At 37.2% G+C, this 19,213-nt stretch overlaps 1 protein-coding gene across 9 annotated transcripts in view; it reads right to left on the bottom strand.

Moving 5' to 3' along the window:
* The window catches only part of DTNA (dystrobrevin alpha), a 372,603-nt gene that overhangs the window by 53,680 nt on the left and 299,710 nt on the right, over window positions 1–19,213 (bottom strand). For 7 of the 9 annotated variants that reach the window (XM_081262933.1, XM_081262937.1, XM_081262936.1 and 4 more), the window contains 5 exons: window positions 17,230–17,354; window positions 10,744–10,827; window positions 8,995–9,084; window positions 1,480–1,557; window positions 836–928 (listed from right to left, as the gene is read on the bottom strand). In XM_081262933.1, coding sequence (XP_081119059.1) covers window positions 836–928; window positions 1,480–1,557; window positions 8,995–9,084; window positions 10,744–10,827; window positions 17,230–17,354 — 470 coding nt within the window. Of the gene's footprint in view, window positions 1–835; window positions 929–1,479; window positions 1,558–8,994; window positions 9,085–9,151; window positions 9,443–10,743; window positions 10,828–17,229; window positions 17,355–19,213 lie in introns of those variants that run through there. The other 2 variants (XM_081262940.1, XM_081262939.1) reach the window with 2 other exon arrangements.

Below are 19,213 nucleotides of genomic sequence, written 5' to 3'. Positions count from 1 at the left end.
CAGAAAAACTATGGACACTTAGCTCAGAAAAAAAATTGGATTTGTTAAGCAAAATTAAAATATTTCCAAAGAATTGGTTGGCTAAATAATTCTTGCATAACAGTAGCCTAACCTAGATTGAAACATACATCTAAGTGTATAGTCTGTTCTCTCATTTTCATTCAAATTGCAAATGTACATTTATTAAGAAAATCAAGTAGTTTTAACCAATCTCCTATGTCACAATTAAAATAGAAAAACTTCATGAATACCTTTATCCTAACATACAGGGCTACCTGAATTCCATATTTACACATCTGAAAGCAAACTTTATATGTTCTGGGACTTGAAAGCAAGCTTCATCAGTGTGGTACTCAGATATGTTCTTAAGTAATAGAATGTTGAAAGACAAATAAATGATTTCCATATGATCCTATCATACTACTTTTGTTCTTTTTCAGTTCTATGTTAAGTGAAAGGGCGTTGTTTCACAAATTGGCATGTCCTTGGAATGAGACAAGTGTCTGCATCACCAGCCTGTGGTCATCTGATAAGAAATAGCAAAGAACTGACTGGTGGGACCCAGTGTCCTGCATCCACCTGAATGCTCATCTTTGGCACAACACTCATTCGCACAAGTTTTCACCTTAGCTAAGACATAAACAAGGTTACAAATTCTATGATATATTCAAGGGAAATATCCAAACTAACATGGCAAAAGACTTCTATATTAGGTGAAAAGTGTCTTCGTGACACCTTTGGCATGCTGTGGCTCTGCCCCTTGCTAAGACTCCTTGTCACCAGCTCAGACTGTTCCCCTTTCTAAGGACAGTCAAGAAGCCAAACCTGCACTAACCATGATGGGTTGTTCCGGAGCATGTTGACATACAGCCCGATGAGAACATGTTCATCGGCTAGCCTGTCTGCCACATTCAGGCTGTACTGTATCCTGAAACAGGGCAGGAGGAAAGAAAGAGAGGTGAACAGAAATGAGCAGGACAAGCAGGAGTGAGTCTGTAGTAGAAAAAAAAAAAATCTGGAAAACCGAGGCAGTAAAGGGAGCGTCTAAACAATGTTCTAAGAAAAACACAAGCAAAACCCAGGCAAAGAAATTTACAATTACATTTGACTAACTTTACAAATGAAGACTTCCATTTAGGCTGAACAACTTATTTTGGAAAACAGATCTGCATTCTTTGACCATGAAGGCCAAGGAATTCATCTGTACTGTAAGAGGTTGCAAGCAAAGCAAAATTTTTTTTTTTTAAATCATATCATCAGGTTAGTCATTTAAAAGAAAAACAAAGGCTATTAGAAAGTGAATAACAACACAGATGTGTCCACGCAAAATAACTAGTTGGTGCTGTTAATTGGGTTATGACAGGTCACTGCTTTCACTAAACTGAATATGGTCTTTCACTCACAGAGCATTTTTGCAAAAGAAACTCCATTTTTAGTTTGGTTAGTTCAAGGTTCCAGTGCACTCTGGCTGTAACTTACCCTTTGCCCTTCAGCAAAGCTGGAGCAGCCCTAGCCAGCATTTTGTTCTGCTCTACTTCACTGTCCTTGGGAGGAGAGCTGGTTAATAAGATGGGAAAGCCAAGAAGAGCGTAAACACGGCAACGCATTCAAGACAGAAACCGGCAACAGAAACTCCCAAGGCTAGATCCAAGCTCTATTTGCAAAGATCTGCAATGTTTTGAAACTTTCAAGATGTTTTCAGATCTCCACAGAGTTCGACTAGGAGTGAAAACCTGGTCTGAGAACTGGAATTAGAATTACACAGGCCACCTCAATTCCAGATCTGACCTCTGCTGTTTTCTCAGTAAGTAAGCATTCATATTTCATGTGCCTAGACATCATGAAATTTTTTTCAACATCCATTAGAGGTTAGCATGAAAACAGTCCAGTAGTTCACCAAGTCCTGCCAACCTTTAGATCCCACTCTAAAGGAATTCTTCTGTCGTCCCTAAATTTTCCAGCTGTCTATGTTGCATAGACTTGAAAAGTACCTAGAAATGGCTGTCATATTAATAGTGTTTTACTACTTTAAGCACAAGTCACTTGACCTTGACTGAGAAGTTACAAAGAAAACTGTCAGAGAAACAGAAAAATATACTCTGGAGATTATACGTGTATTCGTATTTCTTATGTCAATATTGATATATAAGTAGTGAATAGAGTCCTGTCACTAAAGCCATTTTTAACATAGGAATATTAATTTCATTTAGTAATTTAAAGGACAATTTTAAGGTTTGAAATATTGTTTTATAATTAATCAAGTGTGGCCAAGCCAAAGTCACCCAAGATTTACTGTGATGAATAGGCATACTTCCCTGGGATATATGGTATTTCAACTAGATTAGTAATATTTAGTAATATAATATTTAATGGTATTTAGTAATATAATATACTAAATACCATTAGCTATATGGTATTTCAACTGTTTTAAGAGAGTTTGCTCCTTTTATAGGTTAAGAATTTCCCCATACATTAGTGTACCTAAAACTATCCCACACTTCATGGAAAATACAAAGGTAAACTGTCCAATTTTGTTAAAATACCAAGTATTAGCATGCTATATAAAAGTATAGGGTTTTGCCACAATTTTCTCTCAGTTATATATAAAGTATTAAAATCTTAACAAAACTTTTAGCTACAAATTTTAAGGTACTACAAAGTACCACTTTTTCAGACAGAAATGCAAAACACACAGAAATGTATAAATGAATAGCCTTAGAATTATGCACATTGTGATTAGTATTATTACTTTGTAACAGTGTATACAAAAGCTTCCTTAAATAGTGAAATCTGATAAATTTATGTCGAATTTGATTTATAAAGAAAATGTCATGCATAGAGTAGCCGATGGTGTTTGTGAGTATTTGGCCTGTTCACTTGGCCTTTTAGATGGGCATCTGTAACACAAAGTATTTCTGTGCTTAAAAAGTATAGCTGCACATAAAAGAAAAGTGACTTTAAAGTAGAGTGTGGGGTGCAATGTGATGTTTTGTTTTGATGTATGTACACATTATTGAATGATCAAATCAAACTAACATTTATCATATCATATACTTATTTTTATTGTAGTAAAAATATTTAAATCCTATTCTTTTTGTGGGGGGGGATATGGGGGTATCAAGGATTGAACTCAGGGGCACTCCATCACTGAGCCACATCCCCAGCCCTATTTTGTATTTTATTTAGAGACAGAGTCTCACTGAGTTGCTTAACGCCTTGATGTTGCTGAGGCTGGCTTTGAATTTGCCATTCTCCTGCCTCAGCCTCCCAAGTCACTGGGATTACAGGCATGTGCTATGGAGCCCGGCTGAAATCCTATTGTTGAAGCAATTTTGAAGCACACAATTCGATGCTATTAACTACAGTCAACATGCCCAGCGATAGAGCATTACAACTTTGAAAACAATAAATTAGATGAATGTTCTAGGAGACTCTTCTTTCCTGATGGCCTTATTTTTTTTTCCAGCATATTGATCTTTATATTCTAAGACTGAAATATGCCCATCAGGATCAAAGACCACCTTAACCCCTCATAGGTGGTGTTTTCAGCAATGTTCCCTTATCCCACCAACACAATAACCCAAACCTGTCTACTATAGTCTTTCTATTGCCCAATATCCTCAGTGACTTTTTTTTTCTGAATTAAGGTAGATTTATCTATCGTATAGTTGATTTCAGATGCTTGCAAAACCATTTGGAACACTGTGTAAAATATCAATGATTCTTTCCTCCCAACTAAAAGATTTCCCTGCCTTATTGTGTTTCTTTGTTCTTTGAATCCCAGAAACAGTGTAGCAGTATTTCTTTAAACCAATCTAATAATTACCCATGTATATCCACTGATGCTGAATGTGTGAGATAAAAAGAAAAGAGAAGAAAAAGAGCGAAAAGGAACACAAGAAAATCAACCAAAGAAATATGTTTGCTATAAACTATTCTGGTGGTGCTTTATGGGAGGAAAGCATAGTTGCTGTGGTAAAGCCCAAAAATGATCTTCCCACCACTTGGTCACTCCACAAACATGGAGGAGCTTGCTGATATAAGTACCTAGTAGGGGACAGGGTGTCAGGAAGGAGGCCACTGAATAGTTTTTCTTTGGTGGCCTTATTTCTTTTTCTTTAATTATTTGGCCTTTTCTCTTTCTTCCTCTCCTCCATTACCCTGTTTTCCCTCTTCTTTCCAGATCTCTCTTTCCCTCTAAGAGATGAGCAGATATTCTAAGTAGACACATCTCTTTGGGTTTTGTTATTTTCTTTGTACTGACCCTTGCCAGTGTTGGCTTGAGGGAATCATTTAAATCCTTTCATTTTCTTTTTCCTCCTCATATGAATTCTTGGAAAAACCTATTGCTGAAAAATATAAGGGTGATACCATGCACATTTTTGAGTTTGTGGAAACAAATTATTTTGTTTTGCTACAGGAGTAGGAGCATTTCTGCCTTTTGGGTACTTACTATTCACATAGTTTCTACACTTCCTGGAGCTAGATTTAAATTCTCATTACTTGTTTCTGGGAAGTCAAGAATATGACCATGCATGAAGGTGGCCAAGGGCACAAGAGAAAAATAGCTACTCTTTCAAAATAAAGTGGATCAGGAACTTCAGAGAGTTGAGTTAGAGGCAGGTTTTTATTTAAACTTGAGTCTTTAAAGTCTTCCCACCTGAGGTACCTTCCCCAGAATCCCTTCTGCTGCTCCCCAGGAGCTTGAAGAAGGGAAGCAAAGTGAACTTTTTTTTTTTTTTTTCTTCTGAATTGTGAAGACATGACTCCTTGAGGCAATGTGTTCTCCTACTGTTTCATGGAATAGTTTAGATTTTTAAATTTTCATCTTGTAGCTGGGTGGCTTGCATAGAGAAGTGAAGTGGTATTTCCAGTTGATTATGGGCTTTAGGGTCAGGCACATGGATGGCACCTCTTCCTCACCCAGAAGCACCGACAGCATCTCAGTGTGTCAGAATGCAATGATGACATTATACAACTCTAGCTATTGCTCCCAAAGCTGCTCTTTGCCCTGTCTCAAATCGAAATGCACTCTTCCTTTCAGCCTCTGAAACTGGGAACTACTTGGGGCTCCCTCCCTCCACATGGCTGATAACATCTTTCCTAATCTAAGTCTCAAGGAGAAGCAAGACCACATTCCCAAATCATATATATATGATATGTATACATATATCTCATTTTTTTTCCTGCCAGGCTCATGGCAAGTTATACAGACATCCCTCTGCACACATATCATCATTGCTGTTTACCCTGGAGGGTACGGCAGGAAATTTTACAATTTGTGTGTTCTGCAGGAGGCAAAACGGCAGGGAATATTCCTTGAGATTGTGTTTTATTTTTTTTCCCCTAAAATATCTTCAGCAATTTACTTTTAAAAACCTCTCTGGAAAACAGCATATCTAATGATAAATAGCCTTTTCCCAAAAGTTTCATAAAAAAGCCTACAGATATGCAATGACTTAATGGATTCTGGAAGGATAGATATATTCATGTTTGTTTATTTTTAATTCTCCCCTTAGTTTTGGTAACTACCAAAGCCAGTATTTTTAGTTTAGTGCGAACATTTTTAGGAAATCCTAAGGTAACAAAATTATACACAAATTCTCCCTGGAGTCTTACCTGAACCTTGAATGTGTTTTTAAAAGTCACTTATGCCTATGTTGGATCACTATATCAGTCTTGGTCAAATAACTTTTTTTCTTCTACTGAGCACAGTATTTAAAAAGTCTGGATAAGAATATTATATAATCAAATTGGGTAATAGGAAATATAATTATTATCACAATATTTAAAAATAAATATTTATTTCTATTGATTCTTGAATAAAACTGTGTGGTATTTGGAGTTGTAAAGAAGGATTTGTAAAGTTGACTCCCTCCTTAAGTAACTTTCACTTGTGAATAAAATTTTGCTTCTCACTACAATTTACACAGTTTAGTAACAAAGTCACCAAACTAATTAAGCACAATTAGAGTCCATTGATCAGTTTTAACAGATAATTTCCTGAAACATCCTGTTTCACTTTCTTTTTCTAAGCTTTTAGTAGCTTAGAACTGGAATGTAAAATGTCTCTTATATGCAAACCAGCAAGCATATAAAAAATAGGTTAGCATCTTAGCAGAAAAGTTAAATGTCAATCAAGTCAGGCAGGCATAAATGTTGTCTCATGTTGAACAGGTACCAATCCTGCTTACTATGATGTCCCCCAGTATTATCAAGTCATAACAATTGCATTTTGCCAACAGAACCTATAGAAGAGTGTGCTGAGTGCACGGTGTGTACCAAAATCACCTGAAGCATGTTAGTAAGATTAAAAAGGTTAACAAAGGAAAAAACGAGAGGTGATTGTGGTTTTAATTATGCACTAACAGTTAAATATAGGAAATTGTTAGAATTGAGTGCAAAGACTGAGTGAATTCAAGTTTGAAAAAAATCTAGTGCATACGTGGCTCTAGGGATACATGAAATAAAGAATTATCTACAGAGGGTAATTATTTCAAATTTCATGTAATTTCACACAATAACCCCAGAACAGTGTAAGACTGAAGACATCTTCAGGGTGGTGTCAGATGTTGATTTATCTATTTCTCCATTTTTATGACTGAAAATGGATAGGCTTCTTAGAAAAAAAAATAGTCATGGAGAAAACTTTTGATTTTTAGAAGCAAAGCTACATTCAACATGTCAGTTTTATTTCTAGACACTTTTGATTACCAAATCACAAATGCTTGAAAGTTAGTTTGAACAGTTTAATTCAGATTAAAAGCCTTGGTTGTTAGGTAAATAATCTTTGGTAAGCAAAAGCATTTGGAAAAAAAATTTAAAAAAAAAAACCCACAGTGAGTTAGTTTTTCTTTGGATGAAAACGCAACCCAATTAATCCAATGACCAAGAAAGAGTCAACCAACAAAAACCACCAACAAATGCTACTTCACCAGGAAGAACTAGGATTTGGGAAGTGCTTGGGGTGGGTGGAGAGCCCTCCTCATAGATATTATAGAGCCTAATAATGTCAGTAATAATCAGTGTGACTGCAATGAACCAGAAAATGGTATATTAGACTGCATTCAGCACACTATATGAATTCCAAGTCATTTCCTAATAATGACAGGATGATAGGATCTGGCTAGGTGCTCTGTGTAATAGCCCAAAAGCTTCCTTTTGTGAGTGATTACCACCTTAGAAATTGCAACTATGAAAATACCTGTGAAGTCTTTAAGCAATATTTCTAATATCAGAGGTAAAAGAAACTAGTCATTCAAACTTCCAGTGTGCCTTATAATGGCCAATGAAGAAGTTGGGCCATAATCAAAGAAGTTTATTTATCATAGGAAAGGCCTAATTAACTCTCTTATAAATTAAACCAGGATTTTGGAAAGATAATTAAGATTTTACAAGAGGCACCAACAAAGAAAGAAGATCCTCAGAGGCCCGAGGCTGTGGGCAGTGAACGGGAGAGAGGGCCATATGAGTCTGGCTTTGTGGTCAGTCCTTGCGATGATATTTCCAGTAAGGCTATGTCATCTTTCATAAGCTTAGATAAGATTGCTGGCTGCCATGTTTAGCTATTGGAGGCCTCTTCCTAGTGAGCATGATCGATGGCCATCAATCCAGCCATTCTTTCCTATAAATTTACAAGAAAACAATCTTGGCATAAGAACATAGATAATGATCAAGAAAATGAATGAGGTGAACATGTCTATAATTTATATTATTTGACCCACATCCTACCTAACTGCTAATCAGCATTGAGTGCACACATGTGCATGTGTACACACTCAGACAGATACACACACACTCACAAGAGGACTTCAAAGGACTAAAAGAGAATACCTTTGAGAATCCCTTCTTTTAAGTAATGGAAAAGTGTATCAAATATATCACTGGAAAAGGAATAGGGGATGTGACAGATGGTGGTGGTAACTAGAGGTACACACTCGTAAATCTGTGTGAGGTGGATTACTCGGATGTCAGAAGACTTCAAAGATTCACCCTAGTGCCTTTTGAAGATCAAAGTGGTAGACTTGTAAAGGACTCTAGGTGGGGAATGCCAGGAGTGTGGAGAGAGGATTTTGCAATGGTGATTTTAATTCATCCTCACTCTGTTTTATCTTTCTAAGATCTCTGAGATTTCTAAGTTAAAGTACAAAAGACTAACAACTCAGGCTAAATAAAATACCTGCATGGCCAGCTTCCCTACTTTATTAATGCTGCCCTAATACTGAACAGTACTGTTCTTGGCCTGCTTCGGTTTAATTTGATTTTAAAGGGGGCAGTTGGGGGTGCAGTGGGGTTGAGGGCAGACTTCTAGGTAATATATCTTTAGTCCTGTTCCAACCATAGAAAGAATAGGGCCTTTAACTCATGCCTTCATCTGGCATGATGGGTTTCCATCAACCTCAGTGTATTGACATACTTCAGAAAGCAAAGTGGATCACCATCATTATCAAGTGACAGAAACCAAGCACTGATAGTTAGAAGCTGGTTTTGAAATTGCTACTCCTACAGGAATCAGACTGTTTTTCCTGGGGGAGAAATGACCCTCGCCCAGTGGAAGAGAAAGGTCTTAACGCTGGTTAAGTCCTTAAGTCTTTCTTTAACTGCAATAAGGTCCAGCCACATGACATAACATCCTACTTAGCACTAGAGATCATTCCCAATGGCTTTTTAGTTCTAGTGTCTTAGAAGTCATCATCTAGGGTCTTAGAGATTACACAAAATCAGAGAGCTGTCCAAATGAGAGCCAGCACGGTACTCTTCACATATTCATTTCATATGTACTGGTATGAAGGTATGAAATGAATAAGAAAGAAAAGAGCTGAGAAGTCCAGCTTAGGTTGAAAATTTTCTACGGAAGCTCTTTAAATCCCAGAAGAACTTCATCTCCACTAGGGTATGCGATAGAAGGATTTTAGTGCTCTAACAGAGAGACTAGCCATCTAGCTGGGGGAACTACTTCTATGATTAGTGATTCAGGGATGCTGGCATACTGACCGTGTGCTGTGGTCAAGCTGATTTACATACAGCTTTATGAGAGAATGCTCTTCAGCCACAGGGCTGGGTGCACTTATCCCCTCAGGTAACCTGAGGGATGCAAACAATGAGACCTCATTAAAACCTCCATGGACAGAGCAAGGCCCACTCAGAGAGGAAGAACATTCAGTGTACAGAGCTTTATTGAACAGCACCCTTAACACAGAAACCAGGGTCCAGTCTCCATGGTGACAGGAAGAACTGCACGCTTTAAACAACATGTCTGTGGTTCACAGGGAACATGCCAAAAGGACTGAAAATGGGAGAAAAGGGAAATGATTATGTTTTAAGTTAATGGGTACCATGTACCCTGGAGAAAGCAGAACAGCTCAAAGCATTATAGGCATATTTTAGGGTAGAGGAAGTCATGTTATCCATCTAGACGCATCCACCATAAGCACCGTCCGAGCTGAAATGATATAAAATGACCTTCAGTAAGGATGGGGTCTACCTCTGCTTGTCATTTACAGAATGTAGAGCTTCCTAATAAAAGCACAGTTACTCTAAATATCACACCGGTCCTTTCCTAGGTAGATGAACAGGCCTGTGTGTCTTATAGACTTCACAGGTTAGGGTTTTCTTTTGAATTTGCTGATGGTTCTGGAAAAAGCAACAGGAAGTTAGTGAGGACTTAAAATCATCATTTTGCTGTGGATGTTCTGCAGTACCAGGGCCTCCTCATTTCTACTTTTTGGAAATAACATGTACTGCCCATTGTCCTAATTCTGCTTGCTATAATTATGGGATGGTGGGAAACATCTTCATCTCAGGTTCTCATTGATAGGCAAATATAAGAATGCAGGGGAAAAATTAACAGTGTGCTGAGTCTTGCTGTCTTCTGATCCGTACTAGAATATGCCAGGATATTTGTGAAACTGGAACTTTACAAAACTCTTTGGGGAAAAGATGGATTATGTTTTTTTTTTTTTTTAAATATGAGCTTTTTTTTTTTTTCTGGTGAAAGGCATTTGAGAGCTTATGTTCAACTACTCACTCCAATTTTCCTTACCTCTGTTCCTGATTTCCTGTAAACCTTCTCCATGTATATACAAAACAACTTTCAGGTGTTTGATTTGTGATATTTGATCAAATGACTCAGAGCACCTCTTGAGCCCTGCATGTTTCCAGTGCTAACTGTTAGAGAGTACACTTCTCCTGTTCCTGAATCTTGTGCAAAAAAGATGAGACATATATCCACCCTTTTAAAAAGTTCTTGTTATCATCCATTAAGTTATGTATATGGAAACTACACTTCTAAGTTTGGTCTTCAGCCTCTAGCCTCAGGAACTCCAGAAGAGGACTTGCAAGAAGAGGATTCCTTTATATCTGGAGCCTCAAGTAATGAGATATTTCAGAATCTATATAATAACATGCCACACATCTTGAAATTCCAACAGACCACTCCATGTGCTATAACATAACTCACTCAGTGAGATGGAATACCTGTGTGTCCGTAGTGAAATTAGAACGTACCCCACATTCTTACTGTGGGGGCGATTAGAAATGCAGGTTTCCAGAAATGACATGAACCCCAAAGCCATACCAGCCCTCTTTAAATGCTTCCAAATAACTGAAATTGAAGACCTGGGCTGGATATCTACAAGTCAGTTTCCAATAATAGTCTCTGGCACTTGACTTACAATAGAATATTTTACTTGCTATGGAACAAAGACTTATTTCACAAGAGGACTTAAGAGGATTGGAACTTACCTCCTGGTAATAAAAGGACTTCCTGAGGAGGGAACAGAGTGGGAGAACAGGGTGTCGTTCATGCTGGTTACAGGTCTGGGAGGCCTAAAACAGAGTACAGTGAGTGTGGACAGTTAAAGCAAAGCTGAGTCACAAGCAAAAAACTATCCACAGCCTTTGAGGATAGGGGATGGGAAGATGTTTTACCCTGCTCAGGATCCATACAAAAGCAGACATGCTCCAGTTAGATTATTCAAGTGTTTTAAAGTTCCATTTCCTTGAGAATGTAGCATCTCAGTAAAACACAGAAGGGAGATCTCTGGACAACATGAGCAGGTTTATTCATTGGCTTGGAGCCTTGGTGCTTCATTGAATCATGTTCTCGAATGGGTCAGGATGTGGAAGAAGGCTGTTGCCTTACTTCTACTAAAGGGAGAAGCTTGGAAAACCTGACGATCAGAATCCATATCCTTTTGGAAAGAGGAGGATTCCTGAACTCTTGGAAACTCCCCTCTGTGTTCCCCATGACAGTGGCCATCTCTACAAAAGGGCATAGGCTGCAAACAATATCTTGTCCTATTTGCTCTTTATTTTTTGTTGTTTATAAAATTTTAAAAAAATTTTATTTGTTCTTTTTAGTTATACATGACAGTAGAATGACAGTAGAATGTATTTTGACATATCATACATACATACATACATGGAATATAACTTCTCATTTTTGTGGTTATACATGATGTGGAGTTACACTGGTCGTGTATTCACATATGTTATGTCTGACTCATTCTACTGTCTTTTGTATTCCCGTCCCCCCCCCCTTCTCTTCATTCCCCTTTGTCTAATCCAGTGAACATCTATTCTTCTTTACCCACTGCTTATTGTGAGTTAGCATCCACATGTCATTGAGAACTTTCAGCCTTTATTTTTTGAGGACTGGCTTATTTCACCTAACATGATAGTCTCCCATTCTATCGATTTACTAGCAAATGCCATCATTTCATTCTTCCATATATATATATAATATATATAATTTATATACTATATTTCATATATATATATATATATATATATATATATCACATTTTCTTTATCCATCCATCTATTTGCTTTTTATTCTAAATGAAGGTACAATGAAACAGCACAAGGACTCACTGTTTCTGATCTTGGACTGATCCCTATGATGGGGTGCATGGTGTAAGGTATCCCCTTACTTCACTCTATTCATATGATGAGTGTAAGGAAACAGGATTCAGTGTTTTTTAGAATTCTCCTTGGCCCTAAACATTAATTAAGTGCACTGAGTCTGTCTTCCATGGTCTTTCTTCATTTCATTCTGTCTCTCTTTCCCTATCATGAATATTTTAGTACAAACAAAACTATGGAGCCAAGTTCCCTATCTCATCTCCAAGCAGTTTTTGGTCTTATTTTAGGTTCAATGTAAGATACTGAACAATAAAGTGAGATGGGATTCAGAGTTCAGGAGATGGACAGGGAGGCAGGGAATCATTCTCAGTCAGACGAAGTTTTGGTTTTACTCTAATTCTATATTTGAATTTGACAGTATAGAATTTCTTGAAGATGAGGCAGTATTTACAGTAGCCCAGAGGATCAACTCAATTAATGTTGGCTTGGTTAAAAGCCAAATTTGTAAATAGTTTAATTTTTAGAGAACCAGAGTTAGTTTGGGATTTTACAACCATGAGACTCTGGGGAAAACAGACTTGTCTATCCCAATGTATTTATTGAAATGGACATGACACCCCATAGGTATTAAAATGTCAGTATTATATGCAACAATTCTTTGACATGTTTTCCTGGTAGATGGTGCTAAATGGTGCTATAAGACACATTATTTATTGGAGGAGGTCAAAATAGCAGATTCACTATTTAATCTACTCTGGTTACATTAACTTAAGTTCTGAAAGTGATCTTAATGTTTTACATTACCTATCTAGGGTGTATCTTGTCGTAAGTGAGCAACATGAGGATGATTTAACTAATTCTTTCTTGAGCCAAACACTTTATAATCAGGATGCTAATTTTATTCAAATTTCCTCTCTAATTATGAATTTAGGTACATCTGATTTTAAAACACTAAACAGAATGGAACACCTTCATTGTAGCTTTGCAAAAATTTGAAAAGAAAATAAAAGTGACTCCTCATTTCTGGTTCTCTTTTGTATGTTTTTAAAAAATGCTCCTATCTTGTTCTATTTGCAGAAATTGAGAAAACAAGTGGCTCTGGAATGCTTTTTAACTAGCTTAGTAAATTTACTCTATTGAACCTGGTCATTGCAAAGCTGAAATTGAGATTTCTTAGTAAATGGCTTCATGTTTAAGGTTCACTATCAAAATGTTGCACTTGGAACACAGAATGGCTAACTTTGGCACCAAATGATGGCTTTCAGAAGGAATGAAGTTCCTATTTCCTCCATAGCCAAATGGCAAGTTGCCTTAATCCAATAAATAGGTCACATTGGGAATGTTACACATATTGACTCTCATGAAGACTAAACAGTTCCACAAAATGGAGAAAGTCATAAGGAATAGTACAAAGTGGTTTTTTTTCTCTCTTCTGGATAAGATCTTTGCAGAAGACATTTTTATAAAATTGGCATCCTTTTTTTTTTTTTAAACTCAGAGTTCAGCTCAAGGCAGAATAAGTTTAAACTAGCCTCATGTTGCTTACTTGTTTTGTGTCTCATGACCATTTATAATTATGATTCTAAATCTTTATAAGTACACAGGAGACTATTGAACTACTTACCAAGTATCACTTTTGGCAGCAAAAAAATCAAACAGAACAGAGACTGTTAATCATGGCAACATTTATGAGCAATACAATAGATAAGAACAAATGCCCAAAATCAAAATGCCACCACCTGCTCGTTTCTATTTAGGGACTAATTCATGGTTGGCAACACCTCTTTACTGCATGTGTATAAAATCCCTTGGCTATAGTAAGGGCATGGCATTTTTTGTGTTACATGATTCATTTCCATATGCAAATATGTGTGAGATAGCAGGATCACAACCTGTTTAAAAGTTCTATTGATTTGATCTCATTTTACTCTATCTTAGGCTTCTTTTTTCCAATTTTTTACACTTAAATGTTCAAACCAGAGTCTTAAATAATAAAAATATTTTCTAATTTATTTATACACATATTGATCAAGCATAAGCCATGTATTTATGTCTAATTTATATCTAGAACTTTTTACTTCTTAAGACTCACACCCATACATATTAGAAAACTAGTGCCATTTTTTAAACACAATCATAGCCAAGAGGTATGCATTTAAGAAGACTGTATAATGCTCAGCATTAAATTCCATATTTGTGAGCTTCAGAACATTAAATATATTTCATTGTTGCCAAGGGACATGCATTCGTCCTTTGCATGAACATCTGCATCATGTGATTTTTTTTCTAAGTAGTATCTTTGAAGAATTTGCACTAATTGACACAACGAATATACTTTTTTTTATAATAACAAAGAAGAAATGCTTTGTGTTCTTAGTTATGCTGTAATGCTCAGTGTCCCAATCCCAGATCACCCAGAGCATGACAGATTATGCTTATCAATATTGTCAGTGCCCACTGCTTTCTTCTTACCTTTGTCTCTGAGCTTCTGTATGTATGTAAGTGATATAGGCTGAGATACTCTTGTGAACTTACATGAAAATGTTTCCAAGGCATGATAAATGTGGTCTGTGCCACAACTGACAAATTGATTAATAAACTATTTGGAAAAGGTCTGGGATCACACTGTCAGGGTGCTTTTTGCTAGAGACACAAACAATAAAGTTCACTATACATATCCTTGTACCTGGGTAATATTCCCTCAGCTTAAGACCTTTATTCTTTAAGCCATATTGGGGAGCAATAAGAGAATTAAGTGGGGGTGTGAGTATTGATGTGTTCTTCAAGGGTTCATTCACTTATTTTCACTCTCTAGACATGGTGCAATGGCTTATGCTAAAAGGACATGCTATGGAAAATCAAATATTTTTGTCAAATGTATCAAAATTACATCTATAATAAGTTAAAGAATTGTGAATGTTCATTAACTTCTCAGTACATGCTCATTACAGAAGATTAAGGTAACATTCTTTGTAAAAGATGAAAAATATGCCATTTATTTTGTCATTTAAATGACCTGTATGTACTTGTGTTGATTTAGAATATCTAAATGAGCAGCATAGTTTAAAATTAGAAGTCTTAGAATATCCTCACCTCTGAAAAGGTATGCATATCTATTCATTATATAGCATTTGACTAATGAAACAAATATGGGGGGGATTTCTATAGCTAAAAAATACAAAAAAAAATTCTAATATAAACTGGACTTTCTACATCCAGAATTTCTTATATATTATTTTAACAATTAAATGCCTCATATAATTTGCATTTTAAAAATAAGATGAATTTGGAAAAAGTATTTTATCAGTGAGTGTAGATCAGTATTTTGATTAAAAAACTTTCGGGAATCTGGTTAAATATATGGAAGTTTTATCAGAAAAAGGCACACTTTGTGTAGATTTTAAGGGAATTTTGAAATTTCTCCCTGGAACTCCAACCAAGAACCCATTGTAGGGGTTGGGAGTATAACTCAATGGCAGAGCATGTGCTTAGCATATTTGAGGTCCTGGACTCAATCCCCAGCACCAAGAATAAGTAAACACATAAAATAAAGTACTTATTGTGTAGATATTTCCTTTAGTTAATGCAGCAAATAACACATCAAATTATATTGTCCCTATAAATTTAAATTAAAATTTTTTTACTCAGTCAATTAACACACAGAGACACACACACTCACACATACATGCATACCAACCCTAAGCACTGTGTGTGAGGCAGGTAAATGCACACTGAAAGTGTCTTTCATTTCATGGTGGCTCGATTTCTAATTCTCTCTAGAACTGAGCGGCAGCATCCTCATTCTGTTCTCCTGCAAAGTTCTTAGTTCCAAGTGGCTCATACCCATACTCTATTGCCTTTGTGCCCATGAAGGCTGGTCTGTCCTCCTGGGCTGGTAGAAAGTGGCTCTGGGCAGAACTCACAGCATGGGCTTGCTCTCTGTGTTATGTTCCTTCACTAGCAACTTGGTGATGTCTCTTGTTGACTATAGGAAGAAAAGTTGAGACCTTAATAGGAACAGCTCCTATGAAGCAGATTTCTCCAAGAGGGAAATTCCCCAGATTTATTTACTCCTAGAATATTTTTAGGAGAATAATTTCCATAAATAAGTTGGCCAACGTTTTCCATTTTGGTTTATATTAGTTTTCTGGATGCTTGGTTCAGACTAGTGTGTTGCCAGTGAAACAGGAGACTCTGTTCTGTGTGTATTGCTGGGGTCAGTGATCCCTCAAAGCACACTCAGGAGCAAACTGCACAAAGCCCTGCAGTATTTATACAAAGCTCATAAATGCAATATAGCACAAAGAAGTCGATGTATTTGCTTGGGCCCACCAGAGGTAAGAGTTATTGCTTTCATAAAGGTCTTATCCCCACTAGTGCCTCTTACAGCTCATGTTTGGCCTGCCCAGAGCATGAACTTTGCATCAGTCAATTCCTATACTGTTAGGTCCAGGATCCTGCCTGCTGATGACAACATGTAAATTCAGACCTTGTGATGTGGCAGTTCTCACTGAACAAAAGGTAACCCATAAGGAGGAGGAACCATCTATCCAGAGACGCCTGTGACCTCACAATTCTTAACTGTACAGAGAAGCAGACAAGGAAAATTTTTCTTTTGAGCCCAAGTTCACAGCAAGGAAGAAGCACTTTCTTTTCCCTGAGCCCCTTCCTGTGGTGGCTATCCAAACCTCAGAGAGGCCCCAGGGCCTGAGGCTTTGGGAGGTGGCTGGAATGGTGGCTGCACATCCAGTGGCCAACCTTTCTACCCACAAACTCCAAATACTTTGGAGAATTTATCTATTTGGGTGTGGGTAGAGTGCTCTTATGAGGACTCCCACCAGTTCCCCCATTCAACCTTCTCATGCATAGATCATGAATTTTCTAAAGTTATGTAGCTTGGAATTTAAAAAAAACCCACAATTTTTAGATTTGCTGGATAATTTTAAGGTGACTGGCTGTGCAGAGAAATGAAACAAAGGGATTTTAGATTTGTGACTCAAAGTGCATTTGCTATTAAAGTATGATATGCTTAAATTTTTTAAAACCATGGTAATTCCCTTGAGCATTAACTTCCAATTGTGAAAAACCTACTCACATTTATATTTTAAAATTAAGCTTTTGAATGTTTTTCACCGCAAGGAGAATTATGTTAGTGTTGCCTACTTTACAGTCAGGCAGAAGAACGGTATAGGTCAACCAGGAAAACCTATTACTTTGTTTCTTTTTTTTTTTAAGAATAAATTTTAAAACTTGGATTCTGACAACTGATATGAGATTGCTTCTGTATGGCTTCAGACAGGTATCAGTGAAGTAAGATGATTTTCACCTTAATCTGGAGTGGGGGTGGGGGGAGAAGACACTCACACAATGTGAGCCAAGTTGAGTGGCTTCTCAGGCTGATCCGGAAACATGGGGTGCAAAGGTTCACGGCTGGAAGCGCAGCTCAGGGACTTGCTTAATGCATTGGTTAGCTTCTTTGCAGGTGATTTCTGGAAAGGAGAAGAAAGGGAGAAGTGATAACAACTAACCATGATTGTAACATTTTATCAGTCGATTTGCTTTTTGTAATAGCCCTTCATTTGTTAGTCATTCATTCATTCATGTGCAAGAAATCCTTTTTGAGTGCTCAAAGTCAGGAAGCTCCGACTAGCTTGCTGCAACCAGCCACCAGGTACCTAACTCCTGCTGCTTAGTGCCAGCAAATGTTGTGATAAATGGAAGCAGTTACTGAGTATGGGCCACCTCAATTAGATGGAATTGATGAGTCAGTGGGAGTCTTTCCGACAAAAACTCAGGGGACTGGGAGGATGATTCTAGATGGAGGAATACGCAACTAGAAAGGCAAGAGGAGGAGGAACAGAGTCCACTGTGGAGAGGAAAGCAGGAGCAGACATGTGTCTTTGTCTCTTGGGCAAAGGGAGGTGATGAAGTCTTTATAGGGGTTACAGGATGATACCTCACTTTCGAAGGATTGTTTCCACTGAAGAACAGAAGGATTGGAATGAAGGAGCTGAGCCAGGTGCTGCGGGAATCTAGGTGCCAGATGTTCCCAGCGTGGCCCAACACATCCAGTTAGAAGTAAAACTGGAACTTCAATCTGTGTCTCTCAAGTTTAAAATTCATGTTCTTCCCAGTGTGAAAGCACTGTGTGGCATTTTTCATTTGAAGGGATGGAATCTTTTTCTTAATGGGACACCATCAAAATAATAAACATATAATGTAGTTTTGTAAGATAGAATATTGTATCCATATAATAAATCCCTAACCAAATTTTCCCTTTTTGGGAGGAGCCATTTATAATTTTGGCACTTCCTTTTACATGTGGAGTTCATAATTATTAATATAATAAAGTGTCTTTTGCCCTTATTGTTTAAAGCATTGTTGAGAAGTCCTGCTCTATTGGGAGATGTGATTCTTGGGACTCTTTAAGTTACTAGTAGAAACAGAGCTTCACCCATAAGCCCTGGGCACTTTGTTCTCTTGTACATTTGGATCCAACTTTGTACATGGCATCCTGTTATACAATTTTAGAGTCCACCATACTTAGGAAAGAGGCTCCCTATGTAGCTTCAGCATTTACATAAAAACAACTAAAAAATGTAGCATCTGGAATAGAAGTTTGGAAACCGGTAATATGTAGATCATAACAAAATAGAAAGTGTTTGCTTCTATCTTCTGTGCTGAATTGTAGTTTATGATTCATGTTCACATATCTATCCTCAGTATGTGATCTGAGCCATATAGAGGGGTGGCCTGTGACCTGGCAGGAAGCTCTCATGTACTTTGCCTTAGTAAAGAACTTGAAGTCAGAATATGACAGATGATGAACTAAGGAGTTACACTGAATATCAGTTCCCTATATTAATTTCTAGAAGGAACATTCTCATTTAAGATGCATGTTCAGAAGATATTTTTTAAAAAAGAATAGTAAGTTACCCTTTAAGTAAAGACTATATAGATGGAATTGAAATGCACTTACATATAGAAAATTCATACAGCTATGCATTTTCTTGTGACAGAGCTACTTTAAGAGAGGCTGGCAGGGCTGGTGGTATATGCTACAAAAGCAACACTGCTAGAACTTGGAGTTGAACTGAGATAGAGGTAATAAAAGTGCAAACCATGAGCAGACACACTGAGTGAGCCAAATTCCTCCCATAGACCCAGCTGTGCTCCTGAGAATACATCATCACATGGACACTCACATGTGACCTTTCCCAAGCTGGTCACTAACAGTATTCATAAAAAGTTGACTTGCTAATATAACCACAGTTTCTCCTCTACACTCTCTGGGAAAAGGAAAAACACAAAATGAAATAACATTAAGCCCAAACACTCATACTTTTTT

The sequence above is a fragment of the Spermophilus citellus genome (assembly GCF_964194105.1).
Source record: "Spermophilus citellus genome assembly, chromosome: 12".
In the NCBI taxonomy this organism is placed as follows: Eukaryota; Metazoa; Chordata; class Mammalia; order Rodentia; family Sciuridae; genus Spermophilus; species Spermophilus citellus.
This window is presented reverse-complemented; position numbering and strand designations above follow the sequence as displayed.